The sequence below is a fragment of the Neoarius graeffei genome, chromosome 9 (assembly GCF_027579695.1).
Source record: "Neoarius graeffei isolate fNeoGra1 chromosome 9, fNeoGra1.pri, whole genome shotgun sequence".
NCBI classification, from domain to species: domain Eukaryota; kingdom Metazoa; phylum Chordata; class Actinopteri; order Siluriformes; family Ariidae; genus Neoarius; species Neoarius graeffei.
In genome coordinates this window covers 27785959-27803150 of record NC_083577.1, presented here as the reverse complement: position 1 = coordinate 27803150, position 17192 = coordinate 27785959, and the positions used below count along the sequence as shown (strand labels likewise).

At 41.9% G+C, this 17192-nt stretch overlaps 1 protein-coding gene across 1 annotated transcript in view; it reads right to left on the bottom strand.

Annotated features, from left to right (window-relative positions):
• arhgap15 (Rho GTPase activating protein 15) overlaps positions 1 to 17192 on the bottom strand; it is a 108526-nt gene that overhangs the window by 31356 nt on the left and 59978 nt on the right. Inside the window, exons 7-8 of the mRNA XM_060929240.1 lie at positions 10952 to 11050; positions 4075 to 4213 (exon numbers count right to left, since the gene is read on the bottom strand). Coding sequence (XP_060785223.1) covers positions 4075 to 4213; positions 10952 to 11050 — 238 coding nt within the window. The remainder of the gene's footprint in view (positions 1 to 4074; positions 4214 to 10951; positions 11051 to 17192) is intronic.

Here is a 17192-nt window from a genome sequence, read left to right as displayed (position 1 = left end):
TTATTTTACTAAATAAACTCATCATTATCATCACGATACTGAACAAGTCGAAGACAAGCTGCATGCTATCAAACCAAATGAATGAAACCCGCTAGAAGGGAATAGAACACATGCTTTTATTCTATCGAAAAAGTGTCCTGTATGTATAATAATGTAAAAAGTTGACCAACTCAAATGAAGTGGGATGAAAACGATAACTGCTAACTAGGGTTGCACCGAATCCAAGATTCGGTTTCGGATTTGGCCGAATCTTGGCCTTTTAAAAAGGGGTTCGGTTTCGGCCGAACCCTAGAGCGCCGACCGAACCGAATCCTACGTGCGGTGCACGTGCATGCGATTACGTCGTCGGTGTTTCGGAGAAGATAGCCTCCATTGTGCTTGCAGTCGAAATCGAAAATGGAAGCAGTGAGCCGAAAGAGTGTTGTGTGGCAGTACTTTCAAGTGAAAGAGGGAGATTCAAGTCGTGCAACATGCACACTTTGCAGTACAGAGTTGTCTCGTGGTGGGAAAGATGCTAAACAGTACGCAACATCTCCGCTGTTAAAACATCTTCGCTCAAAGCATCCGACGGAGTACGAGTTGTGCATGGCCGAATCTAACGTCAGTGAGGCTTCAGGTACCGCAACCGCACAGTCACAGATAAAAAGTGCTACTCAGACCACCATTACCAACGCTAGCGATAGAACTACGTTGTTAATAAAATAGCCTACGTGGAGACATGTTCGAGTTTTTTGTGCTACACTTTGTTTAATGTATCTAATTAAGCCTACAGTTGTAAGTGCTTGAAATTGAAGTGAAATAGCTTATAATTTATGTTCCATGAGTAGGGTGACCAGATTTCCCTAGTCTGAAACCGGGACACTTTTGCGCGCGACCATGCTCGTGCTCGCACACCTTTTTTTTACGTAAACGTGACACTCAGAGAGGTGCTCTTATCATTTTGTTGAAGCTCACATTTATCAACATCTCACATGAAATAAAACAAACAGGCATTTTGTTATCTAGTAGCATAGTGGTATACAGATCAGTTAAATTATGGTCAGACAACAGATTTTGTAATGGCTGAGAATAGGCCAGGCTATGTCCATAGGCCAAATTTAAACCGATTTATTCCACCTGTTTGTGAGAACACCAAGAAGAATGCATATGCACATGTAGGCTATATCTCTAAAATTGTATGCACTATAGCATGAACTTAAAAAGTAGATATGTGACCTCAACATAGCCTAGGTCAGAATCAACCTTACTAACCATTCCCCACAACTGAATGAATAAAGCAAGATGACGTGTACAAAAGTGAACACTTTAATGGAAGGTGCAACAAGCTGTTCAACACAGCAATATGGCCAAACTGTCAGAATGGTATGTTAAACCGAAACAAAAAAGAGACAAGTGATTTGAGAATATATACTACGGAAGCCGCGAGAGGCCCTTCATATAATCCTTTTTTTTTTATTCACCTTGCTATCCCGAGATAACGACATAATTAATTCAGGGTCTCGAGAAAACAAAACCGTTATTTCGAGATCTCGAGAAAACAAAACAATTATTCCGTGATCTTGAGAAAACAAAATTATTTCATGATCTCGAGTAAACAGCTGAGAAATGGTTCATTCAGGTGCGCCAAGAGACTTGTGATATGCTGACTTTGGGGCTATTTCTCATTCTGTATAGACGCAACTTTGGTCATTAGAATGTCTGGAATAATCAATCACCTCATCTCATCTCATTATCTCTAGCCGCTTTATCCTTCTACAGGGTCGCAGGCAAGCTGGAGCCTATCCCAGCTGACTACGGGTGAAAGGCGGGGTACACCCTGGACAAGTCGCCAGGTCATCACAGGGCTGACACATAGACACAGACGACCATTCACACTCACATTCACACCTACGGTCAATGTAGAGTCACCAGTTAACCTAACCTGCATGTCTTTGGACTGTGGGGGAAACCGGAGCACCCGGAGGAAACCCACGCGGACACGGGGAGAACATGCAAACTCCACACAGAAAGGCCCTCGCCGGCCACGGGGCTCGAACCCGGACCTTCTTGCTGTGAGGCGACAGCGCTAACCACTACACCACCATGCCGCCCTAATCGATCACCTAATAAGGCAATATTTTGATCAGGGGTTGACACAGGGAGAGACTGCATTAAGTCTTTTAATAAGGGATAATTTCAAAATTAGTCCGTGGCACCTCCGCAGAAGACTGGCCCGGCTTTGTCTCTACCGACGGAGATACAGTGATCCAGCTGAGATCATGAAATAATTTTGTTTTCTCGAGATCTCGGAATAACGATTTTATTTTCTCAAGATCTCGAATTAGTTGTATTGTTTCCTCGAGATCCTGAATTAATTATGTCGTTATCTCGGGATAACAAGGTGAATAAAAAAAGATTATATGAAGGGCTTCTCTCAGCAGTAAAGGAGGAGAGGGGCAGCAGTCCGAGGAAAGCCCCTACAGGAGCGCACAGCATTTGCAACATAGGCTACCCAACTCAGTACAAGAACAAAGCACTTACAGTGTGTGCAGTAGGCTTGGTGCGCATTGTTCTGCACCTCTCGAAGGAAGGGGTAGGTGCCTTGTAAATCTTTGGAAAAGTTACATTTTCTTTTCGGCATAATTGCTGCGGCATTACTGCTGCTAGCTGCTAGACAAAGAACATTCGCGCCGGTTAATGTTTATTTTATTGTTGAATGGCAACACGTTCTGTTGTCTGGAATAATGTGGCTAAATAAACCCCCATGCCACAGGGCCAGGGGGCAGTAACCAGGAAAGTTTGCGATTCCTGTCAATTCATCAAAATAGTAAATGCAGACATTTCTCCGCTAATGATTCCCACGCTGCTCAGTCGCAAACGTCGCGAGTGGCGAAAACCGGGACATATCCGTGTCCCGACAGACTTTTGTCGGGACTCGGGACACACAACCCCAAATCGGGACTGTCCTGGTAAAACCGGGACGTCTGGTCACCCTATCCATGAGTGTAAGCATTAAACATGATCAAGATCCCCAGTAAGTTTTTTTTTTTTCTGAGGAAAACAGATTCAGCATTAAATATCACCTTTTTGTTTGAAAATTAAGTAGGCTTACACTTATGCAAGGCGGCACGGTGGTGTAGTGGTTAGCGCTGTCGCCTCACAGCAAGAAGGTCCGGGTTCGAGCCCCGTGGCCGGCGAGGGCCTTTCTGTGTGGAGTTTGCATGTTCTCCCCGTGTCCGCGTGGGTTTCCTCCGGGTGCTCCGGTTTCCCCCACAGTCCAAAGACATGCAGGTTAGGTTAACTGGTGACTCTAAATTGACCGTAGGTGCGAATGTGAGTGTGAATGGTTGTCTGTGTCTATGTGTCAGCCCTGTGATGACCTGGCGACTTGTCCAGGGTGTACCCCGCCTTTCGCCTGTAGTCAGCTGGGATAGGCTCCAGCTTGCCTGCAACCCTGTAGAAGGATAAAGCGGCTAGAGATAATGAGATGAGATGACACTTATGCAAGAGTTAAAATGTAAATGTGCTATGTTTTGCTGCATTCTATCTGCAGAGATTCTTTTTTTTTAACTTTTTTTTTTTTGTTCAACAAAGAGCACTTTAGCAATGGCTCACTGTTACTGACAGGCCTTATTCTTTTAGCAATAATGTCACGTTTTGCTCTTTGTTCTTTATAATGGACAGTATACTAAAGCCTGTACACTGAATGACTTTAAGCTGAAAATTTCAGTGGCGTTCTCTAAGTGTGACTATTCAAATACAAAATAGTGGCAGAAGTTATTGCCTATGTTTTTACAGTTTAAAATAAAATAATAAAATGTTCCTTCTGGATAAAGTATCTCTATCTTACTATTAAGAAAAGGAAATGTGCAATGTTTTTCACTGCATTATAATGTACTAGCTGATGTTCGGAGTATGATTCGGTATTCGGTTTCGGACGAATCTTAAGCAGTGGATTCGGTATTCAGCAGAACCTTAAAAATCAGGATTCGGTACATCCCTACTGCTGACTGACTACTGAAAGGATTTTAAAGCGGTCTTTGAATTTTTCAGTTTTTGTGTTGCGTCGTTCTGTCACTGACACACATTACTCACTGAGAGAGCGTCTGTTCTCTGATTTCGGCTCTTTGGCTTTGGATTTTGTTGAGTCATGGGCTCGTCTGGGCAGATACTCTGTGCTGTTGGACCTTTGTAATGCGGCCTTTCCCCCGCCGGACCCTGCGTCTGCACTGGACTGTTAAAAGAAGACAAGCAGAATCAGTCAGAAGTGTACTTCAGCCTCTCTCTCAAACGTCACACCACTCTGCGGAAAAGGGGGACAGTGTTTGACAAATTCTTCTTCGACACTCATTTCATTGTTTCAGGTTTTATTAAGTCAGAATTACTTAAGATTCAAACTTGATACTTCATACAGTTAGATCCATATATATTTGGACACTGACACAAATTTTGTTTTTTTTACCTGTTTACTGAAACATTTTCAAGTTATAGTTATATAATGGACATGGACATAAAGTCCAGACTTTCAGCTTTCATTTGAGGGGATCCACATTAAAATTGGATGAAGGGTTTAGGAGTTTCAGCTCCTTAACATGTGCCACCCTGTTTTTAAAGGGACCAAAAGTAATTGGACAATTGACTCAAAGGCTATTTCATGGGCAGGTGTGGGCAATTCCTTCGTTATGTCATTCTCAATTAAGCAGATAAAAGGCCTGGAGTTGATTTGAGGTGTGGTGCTTGCATTTGGAAGATTTTGCTGTGAAGAAAACATGCGGTCAAAGGAGCTCTCCATGCAGGTGAAACGAGCCATCCTTAAGCTGCGAAAACAGAAAAAACCCATCCGAGAAATTGCTACAATATTAGGAGTGGCAAAATCTACAGTTTAGTACATCCTGAGAAAGAAAGAAAAAGCACTGGTGAACTCATCAATGCAAAAAGACCTGGATGCCCACAGAAGACAACAGTGGTGGATGATCGCAGAATAATTTCCATGGTGAAGAGAAACCCCTTCACAACAGCCAACCAAGTGAACAACACTCTCCAGGAGGTAGGCGTATCAATATCCAAATCTACCATAAAGAGAAGACTGCATGAAAGTAAATACAGAGGGTTCACTGCATGGTGCAAGCCACTCATAAGCCTCAAGAATAAAAAGGCTAGATTGGACTTTGCTAAAAAACATCTAAAAAAGCCAGCACAGTTCTGGAAGAACATTCTTTGGACAGATGAAACCAAGATCAACCTCTACCAGAATGATGGAAAGAAAAAAGTATGGCGAAGGCGTGGTACAGCTCATGATCCAAAGCATACCACATCATCTGTAAAACATGGCGGAGGCAGTGTGATGGCTTGGGAATGTATGGCTGTCAGTGGCACTGGGTCACTAGTGTTTATTGATGATGTGACACAGGACAGAAGCAGCCGGATGAATTCTGAGGTATTCAGAGACGTACTGTGTGCTCAAATGCAGCCAAACCGATTGGTCGGCGTTTCATAATACAGATGGACGATGACCCAAAACATAAAGCCAAAGCAACCCAGGAGTTTATTCAAGCAAAGAAGTGGAATATTCTTGAATGGCCAAGTCAGTCACCTGATCTCAACCCAATTGAGCATGCATTTCACTTGTTAAAGACTAAACTTCAGACAGAAAGGCCCACAAACAAACAGCAACTGAAAACCGCTGCAGTAAAGGCCTGGCAGAGCATTAAAAAGGAGGAAACACAGCGTCTGGTGATGTCCATGAGTTCAAGACTTCAGGCAGTCATTGCCAACAAAGGGTTTTCAACCAAGTATTAGAAATGAGCATTTTATTTACAATTATTTAATTTGTCCAATTACTTTTGAGCTCCTGAAATGAAGGGATTGTGTTTAAAAAATGCTTTAGTTCCTCACATTTTTATGCAATCATTTTGTTCAACCCACTGAATTAAAGCTGAAAGTCTGAACTTCAACTGCATCTGAATTGTTTTGTTCAAAATTCATTGTGGTAACGTACAGAACCAAAATTAGAAAAATGTTGTCTCTGTCCAAATATTTATGGACCTAACTGTATCTGTGAGATAGCTCACAAAGGCAGAAACGTTATTGCTCTGTTAAACCTATTCATTTTTTTAAGTTAGACATATACTCATTGGCCAATTAATAGGAGCACCCGTGCCCTTGATAATCAGCCAATCATATGGCGGCAGCAGCACAACGCATAACATCATCCAGGTACAGCTCAAAAGCTCCATTTAATGTTCTCATTAAAGAATGGGGGAAATGTGGTTGCAGTTACTTTGACCGTGACGTGGTTTTTGGTGCCAGATGGGCTGGTTTAAGTCTTTCAGAAACTCCTGGGATTTTCACACAACAGTTTGTAGAGTTTACACAGAATGGTGTGAAAACCATCCAGTGAGTGCCAGTTCTGTGGGTGGAAATGTCTTGTTAACGAGAGAGGTCAGAGTAGAATAACCAGACTGGTTTGAGCTGACAGGAAGGCTATAGTAACTCAAATAAACACTCCTTGCAATCATGCTGAACAGAAAAGCATTTCAGAATGCATGAGAAGTCAAACCTTGAGGCGGATGGACTACAATAGCAGTGCTGGAAAGAAGGAATTTTAATCAGACGGTCACAGGACAGACACAGTGCTCAGCATAAATGAGTGCACCCCCTTTGAAAAGTAACATTTTAAACAATATCTCAATGAACACAAACAGTTTCCAAAATGTTGACAAGACAAAGTTTAATATAACATCTGTTTAACTTATAACGGGAAAGTAAGGTTAATAATATAATTTAGATTACACATTTTTTCAGTTTTACTCAAATTAGGGTGGTGCAAAAATGAGTACACCCCACAACAAAAACTACTACATCTAGTACTTTGTATGGCGTCCATGATTTTTAATGGCAGCACCAAGTCTTCTAGGCATGGAATGAACAAGTTGGCGACATTTTGCAACATCAATCTTTTTCCATTCTTCAACAATGACCTCTTTTAGTGACTGGATGCTGGATGGAGAGTGATGCTCAACTTGTCTCTTCAGAATTCCCCAAAGAAAATAATTTCTTTCCACCACAAAGGTGAAGGCTACAAGAAGATCAGCAAAGCTTTCCTTATCAGTCAGAATACTGTAGCAAAAGTGGCACAAAAATTTAAGAAAGATGGAACTGAAACCATCTCACAGAGACGTCCAGGTCGTCCACGGAAGTTAACACCTTGACAGGAGCGTCTTCTGATGAGAAGGGTTGAAGAAAATCGCCATGCAAGTTCACTGCAGTTATCTAAAGAAGTAGAAAGCCAAACTGGGGTGACTATTTCCCGTGACACAATACGGCGTACACTGCAGAGGAATGGCATGCATGGATGCCGTCCACGAAAGAAGCCTCTCCTAAAGCCCAGGCACAAAAAAGCCTGCCTAGAGTTTGCCAGGGCCCATGCTGACAAAGATGAAGACTACTGGGACTCTATACTCTGGAGTGATGAGACCAAGATAAATGTTTTTGGAACTGATGGCTTCAAAACTGTATGGCGTCGCAAAGGTGAGGAATACAAAGAAAAATGCCTGGTGCCTACAGTGAAACATGGTGGTGGCAGTGTCCTTATGTGGGGCTGCATGAGTGCTGCTGGTGTCAGGGAGCTGCATTTCATTGATGGCATCATGAATTCACAGATGTATTGCTCTATACTGAAAGAGAAGATGCTACCATCAGTCCGTGCCCTTGGTCGTTGTGCACTTTTTCAACATGACTAAACACACATCTAAGACCACTGTTGGATTTCTGAAGAAGAACAGGGTGAAAGTGATTCAGTGGCCGAGTATGTCTCCTGATCTGAACCCAATCGAACACCTATGGGGAATTCTGAAGAGACAAGTTGAGCATCACTCTCCATCCAGCATCCAGTCACTAAAAGAGGTCATTGTTGAAGAATGGAAAAAGATTGATGTTGCAAAATGTCACCAACTTGTTCATTCCATGCCTAGAAGACTTGGTGCTGCCATTAAAAATCATGGAGGCCATACAAAGTACTAGATGTAGTAGTTTTTGTTGTGGGGTGTACTCATTTTTGCACCACCCTAATTTGAGTAAAACTGAAAAATGTGTAATCTAAGTTTATATCATTAACCTTACTTTCCCGTTATAAGTTAAACAGATATTTTATTCAACTTTGTCTTTTCAACATTTTGGAAACTGTTTGTGTTCATTGAGATATTGTTTAAAATGTTACTTTTCAAAGGGGGTGTACTCATTTACGCTGAGCACTGTAAGTCTGAAATGTTGTCTGTCTGTCCAGATTTCAGCCTGTCCGAATGACGGGCCAAAGGCCCGGAACAATGTGGTGGGGGGTCCGGGGCCTGCCTTAGGTCCCCAGAAGCTGAAGGGCTTTAGACGCCTGCAGATGGCTTCTCGGCTGTCTCCAGGCACATTTTTGTGATCCTCAAAGGTTAAGTTACACTAGACATGAGTTGCTAATTGCACTACAAATTGAATATAATTTACAAGAAAATATGTCAGAAGATTCCAGAAAAACATGCTTCAAGCTCTACCCAAGAAGACAACACAGGTCAGTTCCATGTTTAGAAAAAAGTATGGGGGGCCCCAATGATGTTCCAGTTGGTTACACCTTACTGGTCCTCATACAATATACAGGTACTATAATAACACTCATGAAACATTAGGTCAACAACGGCTATTTTTATACCATGTTTATAATAAGTCTATAAGAAATGTAGTAATTAACAATACAACTATTCTTACATAACAGAGTTAAAATTTTGAGTACGAGAGTCCAAATAACTTTGTAAGACTTTTAAAACGACTCAAAACTAGACATGGTGAGATCATTTGGCATTCGGACTAAAATCTGCTGGACTAGAACTTAGAAAATAGAAGAAAATAAAAACTCTATATAAATCTACATCCTACAAAGCATATGACTATAACTGCCGTTCTCATGAATTTAAAAAAATGCACATAATACCAACAACATAACCATTGATTGGCAGTTTGGCACTTAACATAATACTGTACTGCGAAGTGTCATGTAAACTGAACTCTTAAAGCTAGACGGCCTTTCGATTTCATAAAATCGGTGAAATTTAGTTCCCTCTGAAATTTGGTCATTGTGATATATGTTTATTTCTGTAATATCTTTAAAAAAAAAACAAAAAACAAACCAGACCATTCTGTGGCTAGGAAGTTATTTAATTTGAGGGGATTCCTGAGCAAATAAGGTGCATGAAATCGCTCGCTTCGCGCAGTCAAGCAGGCAGAAGAAGTCCGTCTGTGCATACGCAGGTTTACCTTCTTCTTCTTTTCCTCCTTCTGTTAGGTTTTCCGTCATGCAGCATCCAGTCTTGCATTACTGCCATCTACAGGTTTACCTTTGACCATCATTCTGTCGCGAAACGAACAGCTGATCACACCGAGGTGCTCGCTGACCGCCGATATTTATTAGTTTGGTCCTGCGTTTCCTTTCCTTCGCATATAACATACGGTAACGTCTTTTCTTCTCGCTTTCCGTTACTGTAGTCAGCGTTTCACGTTTCATTTACACACTCACGTCCTCCATTTTCATCTCGTTTCAAATTTGTATCCCACAATGCCTTGCGCGAACGGGGAAAACCCACCACGTAATGCATGACGTAGTATCTTGAATTGGGTCATGGTGAAGCAGGAAAAAATAGCAGAGAATTTAGGGCCACGTGGCTCTGAATTCATTTATTGTTCTGTTTAAAAAAAAAACCTAATAAAATTGGAAGTCTGTGACTCGAATTCAGTAGCGTTCGGTCCACTGAACAAAAATAACTGGGTGTCGGGGAAAATTCTTTTTATGACCTACACTTGAAAATCTGAAAGTCAGTCGAGCTTTAATCAACTGACTGGATCAATCAAATACTGTCAACCCTAAAACACGAGTTCAAATGCATCATGCAGTAAAAACAACAGTGAATACTGAGTGTATTATTATTGTCTTATTTAGTGTGCCACTTGGGGAGTGGGAGGTGCCTGTAAATTTTGGCGGGGCTAGGACCTTCAGTGGCCGAGTTATTAATTTTTTTAAATCTCCACGCGCGAGTGGCTGGAGCCAGGGCTCGTGCTAAAGTTTTCCTTGACCTGTGCTCGCTCCTGATGTCAGATCAGGCTGTGCCTGTACTCGTTGGAAAGGTCTTGGGGAGAGGGATGTGCCTGTAAATTTTGGCGAGGCTAAGACTTTGGGTAACTGAGTTACGCATTTTTAAAAGCTGGCTCAAGCCAGGGCTCGTGTTAAAGTTTTTCAGTGGCTCCAGGGTGAATAGTGGGCTGAGCCACAGTGGTAGCAGGTCATGCCTGGGCTGGTTCAAAAGGGCTTGAGGAGACGGAAGTGTCTGTAAATTTTGGCGGGACTAAGACCATCGGTGGCCGAGTTATGAATTTTTAAAGACGGGCCCCTGTTTCACAGGCCATGTTACAACACGTTTGGAAGAAAATTAGAAGTAGATTAGATCCATATCTTTACAATTTTTCATGGGCCATCCGGTTTGATGCTTTTGAAATACAGACGGACAAATACGAAAACTACCAGTAAATGTCCGGCCTTATTTCCCACACTGCAATAGTTTTGACAGGAATCTGAGACTACGGTGGACACAGGATCATTGAAACGTGGTTCGATGTGTGGTGTGACTCACATGCTTTTCTTTTTACCACGGTTGTAAAGAGTGGTTATTTGAGTTATCCTTAAAGCTTGAACCAGATTCTTGGCCATTCTCCTCTGACGTCTCTCATCAACAAATCATTTCCATTTTCACAACCACTGCTTATTGGATGTCTTTTGTTTATCGCACCATTCGATGTGAGTTCTAGAGACTGTTTAGTATAAAAATCCCAGAGCAGCAGTTTCTGAAATATCTCACAAGTGATAAGGTTTAGAGAGGAACCGAGGAGCATCCACTGAAATTCCCTTGAATGTTCTGAGCCGTCCTGTAATAAAATGACTCACCGATACGCCTGCTGTTTTTCTGATGGCATCATGCCATTTACTGATGGTGGGGTAGTCGTCTGATTGCAGAAGCAGCTCCTCACCAAACCTTGTTGTTATCTGTGGATAATAAAGATTGAATAATTAATGATAAAATGAACACTGAATCAGTGTTTCGATAGCCAAATGATCAGATCATGGAAATGTTGTCGAGCTCAAAAAAGATCAAGATGGATAAGCCATCACATTAAGGTCACATGACTGTTGTCGTCTAGAGGTGTGAATTGGCATCAGTATGCCAGGGTAAAGATGTTATGACAGCATTGCAAGTAGCTAATAAGTGGAGTCACAGGCTGTGAGCTGTACAGAAATTACTTCTTTCAGGCTTGAATCTCGTTTCCGTGTCGCTTATTCTTTGGATGGGGGTAAAGTCTTCAGGCTCAACCTAACTTATGTTGGGTTGCATGTTTACAGAAGAATTGTACAAGCTGGTGTATATGATATGTATACGTTATACCTTCCAATGCTTTGGGGAGTATTTTCAGGGTTCTAACTAGACCTTTTCAGCATATGCCGATACGCAATGTTTCCTTAATGCTACGCCAACAATATTGCCGACATACCTGTAAAAGTTGTTGCTACGCTAATAAAAAGACTTGTCAAGCTTGAAAATGTGTTTAATTTTGTTATCTTGTTATACCTACATGGCGACAATAGCGCGCTGCCATGCAAATGTTCAACATTCGGACAAACTCCACTCCCCGTCCACGTAAGCGCCCAGTGCATAGCTGGCCAAGTCGTTCTGTGTGGAGATTGTCACTGATCATGCTAGTCCGGTTTACCTCCTTTGTTATGCAGTGTTTGTGGTAAAGTGCCATCTGTGCTAAGAGGCTCTTACGCGCCATGCATGGTCCCCGAGTTAGATCCGGAGAGTCATTTCAATGGCTGAAGCTGAAAATAAAGCTGACACTTGGTGAACATCAACTGGTTGTTTTGTTCTTCCATCCATCCATCCATCCATCCATTATTTATAGTCACTTATCCTGTACAGGGTCATGGGCAAGCTGGAGCCTATCCCAGCTGACTATGGGTGAGAGGTGGGGTACACCCTGGACAAGTTGCCAGTTCATCGCAGGGCTGACACAGAGACAAACAACCAATCACACTCACATTCACACCTACGAGTAATTTACGAGCCACCAATTAGCCTAACCTGAATGCCTTTGGGGAAACTGGAGCACCCGGAGAAAACCCATGCAGACAAGTAAAAAACCTGCAAATTCCACACAGAAAGGCCCCCGCTGGCCACTGGGCTTGAACCCAAGACCTTCTTGCTGTGAGGTGACAGTGCTAACCACTATGCCACCGTGCTGCCCAATTATAACCAGTCTTCAATCAAAAACAATCACAGCAACTTTTGTAAAAAAAAAAAAAATCTAATCAATATTACCAAAAAAGAAAGAGTGACTTTCAGGGAGACCTGCAAGTGCCAGGAAATGCACTAGAATGCATCTCCAAGCATGTACAATGCTCAGCGTAAATGAGTGCACCCCCTTTGAAAAGTAACATTTTAAACAATATCTCAATGAACACAAACAATTTCCAAAATGTTGACAAGACAAAGTTTAATATAACATCTGTTTAACTTATAACGGGAAAGTAAGGTTAATAATATAACTTAGATTACACATTTTTCAGTTTTACTCAAATTAGGGTGGTGCAAAAATGAGTACACCCCACAACAAAAACTACTACATCTAGTACTTTGTATGGCCTCCATGATTTTTAATGACCGCACCAAGTCTTCTAGGCATTGAATGAACAAGTTGGCGACATTTTGCAGCATCAATTTTTTTCCATTCTTCAACAATGACCTCTTTTAGTGACTGGATGCTGGATGGAGAGTGATGCTCAACTTGTCTCTTCAGAATTCCCCATAGGTGTTCGATTGGGTTCAGATCAGGAGACGTACTCGGCCACTGAATCACTTTCACCCTGTTCTTCTTCAGAAATCCAACAGTGGCTTTAGATGTGTGTTTAGTCATGTTGGAAAAGTGCATGATGACCAAGGGCACGGAGTGATGGTAGCATCTTCTCTTTCAGTATAGAGCAATACATCTATGAATTCATGATACCATCAATGAAATGCAGCTCCCCGACACCAGCAGCACTCATGCAGCCCCACATAAGGACACTGCCACCACCATGTTTCACTGTAGGCACCAGGCAGTTTTCTTTGTATTCCTCACCTTTGCGACGCCATACAGTTTTGAAGCCATCAGTTCCAAAAACATTTATCTTGGTCTCATCACTCCAGGGTATAGAGTCCCAGTAGTCTTCATCTTTGTCAGCATGGGCCCTGGCAAACTCTAGGCGGGCTTTTTTGTGCCTGGGCTTTAGGAGAGGCTTTTTTCGTGGACAGCATCCATGCATGCCATTCCTCTGCAGCGTACGCCGTATTGTATCACGGGAAATAGTCACCCCAGTTTGGCTTTCTACTTCTTTAGATAACTGCAGTGAACTTGCATGCCGATTTTCTTCAATCCTTCTCATCAGAAGATGCCCCTGTCGAGGTGTTAACTTCCGTGGACGACCTGGATGTCTCTGTGAGATGGTTGCAGTTCCATCTTTCTTAAATTTTTGTGCCACTTTTGCTACAGTATTCTGACTGATAAGTAAAGCTTTGCTGATCTTCTTGTAGCCTTCACCTTTGTGGTGTAAAGAAATTATTTTCTTTGGGGAATTCTGAAGAGGCAAGTTGAGCATCGCTCTCCATCCAGCATCCAGTCACTAAAAGAGGTCGTTGTTGAAGAATGGAAAAAGATTGATGCTGCAAAATGTCGCCAACTTGTTCATTCCATGCCTAGAAGACTTGGTGCTGCCATTAAAAATCATGGAGGCCATACAAAGTGCTAGATGTAGTAGTTTTTGTTGTGGGGTGTACTCATTTTTTGCACCACCCTAATTTGAGTAAAACTGAAAAAACGTGTAATCTAAGTTATATTATTAACCTTACTTTCCCGTTATAAGTTAAACAGATGTTATATTAAACTTTGTCTTGTCAACATTTTGGAAATTGTGTTCATTGAGATATTGTTTAAAATGTTACTTTTCAAAGGGGGTGTACTCATTTACGCTGAGCACTGTAGAACCCATGAGCTTTCGGGGGACTAAGGCGTCCCTTGAACCCCTGGCCATGATGACTGGTGCCACTATGCTGATATTTTGTTCGAGTTAGAACCCTGGTATTTTCACATAGTATTGGCACACCTTCACTGGTGGTGGCTATCTAAACTACTTTTAAACTTCCCATGAAAGACTCTGACACATCTTAACGACACTTTATAGCCAAAAGTTTGTGCACACATGACAATCATACCCAAATGCTTGTTGAACATTTCATTCCAGACTTAGTCCCTTTTCCCACTAGGATTTGAAATGTTGCTGTAGGGATTGGTACGTTCATCCACGGCTCCTTAGTGAAGAGAAATCTATTGTGTTCTTCCATCATTGTGGAAACAGTTTGGGAGAAGGAACACATTCGGTCAGGTATCCACAAACTCCTGGGCATATAATATACAGTAGATGGAATTGACTTCGCAATATGAGCTCCTCATTTTGCTGTTTGATTTACAGGAGCATTTATGTCAAATAGGTTATTAATAATAGACAACCACATGGTTGTTGATTTCAAAGATACCAGTGCACGTGCGCTGTGCCGTCATGGTAAAGGATGAATAGGATGTGAGAAATGAATATCCTCCCTCGGGCTCAACACAGTTCGCATGATACCTTACTAAATGCTGCCCTTGTTCCTCTGAGAGCCGTAACTGCACATGGCACCGTCACACAGCATAACTGCCTTTCACAGAAAATCCTACCAAACACCCCTGCTAAGGTCAGCATTGTCACATACCCTTGGAATTTCCTGATGCTTGCTGTTTGACACTGCATTCGTACAAAAGCGAGAATTGTTTTAACATTGCTCGTATCTAAAAATACCAGATGGTATCACAGGGCATCTTGTTCTCTTCTAGTCGTTCTACATAGACAGCCAAAGTTTATGCCTTGTGAAAAGAGGCTTTTTTGACTTTAAGAGAGAATGGCAGATGGGATTGGAGCGGTCTCTTTGGGGATAGTGGGCATATATAGGGAATGATTTGGGGCAGAATGTCAGAATAGGTTTGCTAGATGTCCATTTTTAGATGCAGAACACGTGAGGGAGAGTGTTTGTTCTAAATCTTCATCTGCCCATGGACATGAATATTATTAGTTTGTGCAACTGCAGACTTCGAATTAGTGGGATCAAATACGTGCACGAGTAAAGCGTGATGACATGAGCTTTCATTCATTGTTAGCATTTCTGATAAAACGATTCCATTAACAACTTAAAGGCTAAATTTCTCAAACTTCTTTTTAATCGCTAGTCAGCTCCCTGGCAGGAAACTTTCTTCTGAGGTTTAACGGAAAAGGAAAATTTCTTTAAATACCAACGCGTCTCATTTTAGTTTATTGACCTCAAGCAGAGAAATAGAAAGATGAAGCGGTCATTTCTGACAAAAGGAATGCACGTTTTTGATCTGACTTTAATCTTCAAACTATTCATATACATATTCATATCTTATCCTTCGGCTACCACACAGAGTCCCAGTCCCAAATGCTTTTAGAAATGTGCGTTTGCAATTTGACTCTGGTTCAACCCGTGTTTACATGAAGCAAAAGAGACTAATGAGGTGATAAATATAGACGAGGATGTTTTGAACTCTAGGTGGACATTCGGGTGAATAGAATGGATTACCACAGCTTTTTGACACGAACCAAAAGATTCAACAAGGATTCAGCTTTTGAATTTGCTTTTTATGAACCAAAAGAAAAAAAAACAATCAAAAAACATGTTAAATGCTTAAACTGGAGGACACTTTTTGAAAAGTACGTGGTCTATATGGTGTAATATTAAAGAAAACAAAAATAGACTGCATTTCTGCAGAGAAAATGCAAAGTGTGCTTGCTCAGCTGGACCAGAGGGTCACCAACAATAACTGGATCAGGCATGAGACCCTGTGCTCTAAAATCTGTTTTAAATGGCTGAGCTCACCGCGTGATTGTGCAGATACAGCAAACCTTTCACATCGAGCATGCTAACACACTAAGGATAGCGTGCAAACTGAAAGCACGCGGGGGTGTCGTGGCTCAGATGGCTAAGGCACCATACCGTAAATCCGGCGACCCGGGTTCGATTCCGACCCGAGGTCATTTCCCGATCCCTCCCCGTCTCTCTTTCCCGCTCATTTCCTGTCTCTCTACACTGTCCTATCAAAAAAAAAAAAAACTGAAAGCACGCTGATGAGCTAACTGCTAGCATGTTAAGGCTAACATGCTAACTGCTAGCATGCTAACATGTTAATTGCTAGCTTTGTGCAGCAAACATACTTAAAAAAAAAAGTTCTATCTCCAAAATTGGATAAACATGGTCTAATAAGGTTCGACTGACCAGTCAATCAATATCCAGAATAAACACAATATACCGTACACTGCATGGCCAAAAGTATGTGTACACCTGACCATCAACACCTTTATGTGCTTGTCCAACACCCCCATTTACTGTTATTGCTGGGTTTCAGTCATGTGACTTTTCTTCACGGTTTTACCGGGAGTGAAATAGCTGGTGGTCTAAACGGCTGCCGTAGTGCAAACAACTAGCGATAAGTTATCAGAGTACGCTCGTAATCTAGAAGCCACTGCTCACTTTAGATATATTCAGAAGATTGCTGTGTGCAATGGAATCGACCCCTACAGTCTGGGAAAGAAGGATTTGTCATACGATCTTGAAAACTACCCTTCAGTCGAGTTCCCCGACACCTTGAACTATCTGGTGTTGCAGACGTCCTTCTACACCGCAAAACAGATGAAAGCGTGGAAGAGTATGGAGGCTCACAACTTTTTTGTATGTGGCTGGGTAAAGGACCTCGGTATCAAGATGCTGCCGAATGAATCCTGTAGTGTTTTTGCCCGTGTAATTATGTTTTTTTTTCAAGCTTTTTGTTCACATCTTTACAACGAAGTGCTGCAAGTTGAAGTGTAAACAAACAGCAGTTGGCTTGATTCTCACTTGTGTTGGCTCTTATCTCTCAGGTAAATCATTCACAAAGATCATCAGAAACCCCTTTAAAGACCTGGATCTTAGTTAAACAAGCGGGAGAAGTGATCACGGCGCATTGTAACAGTATGGCTGGGGAAGAATTTTGTTGCGACCTTCATCCAT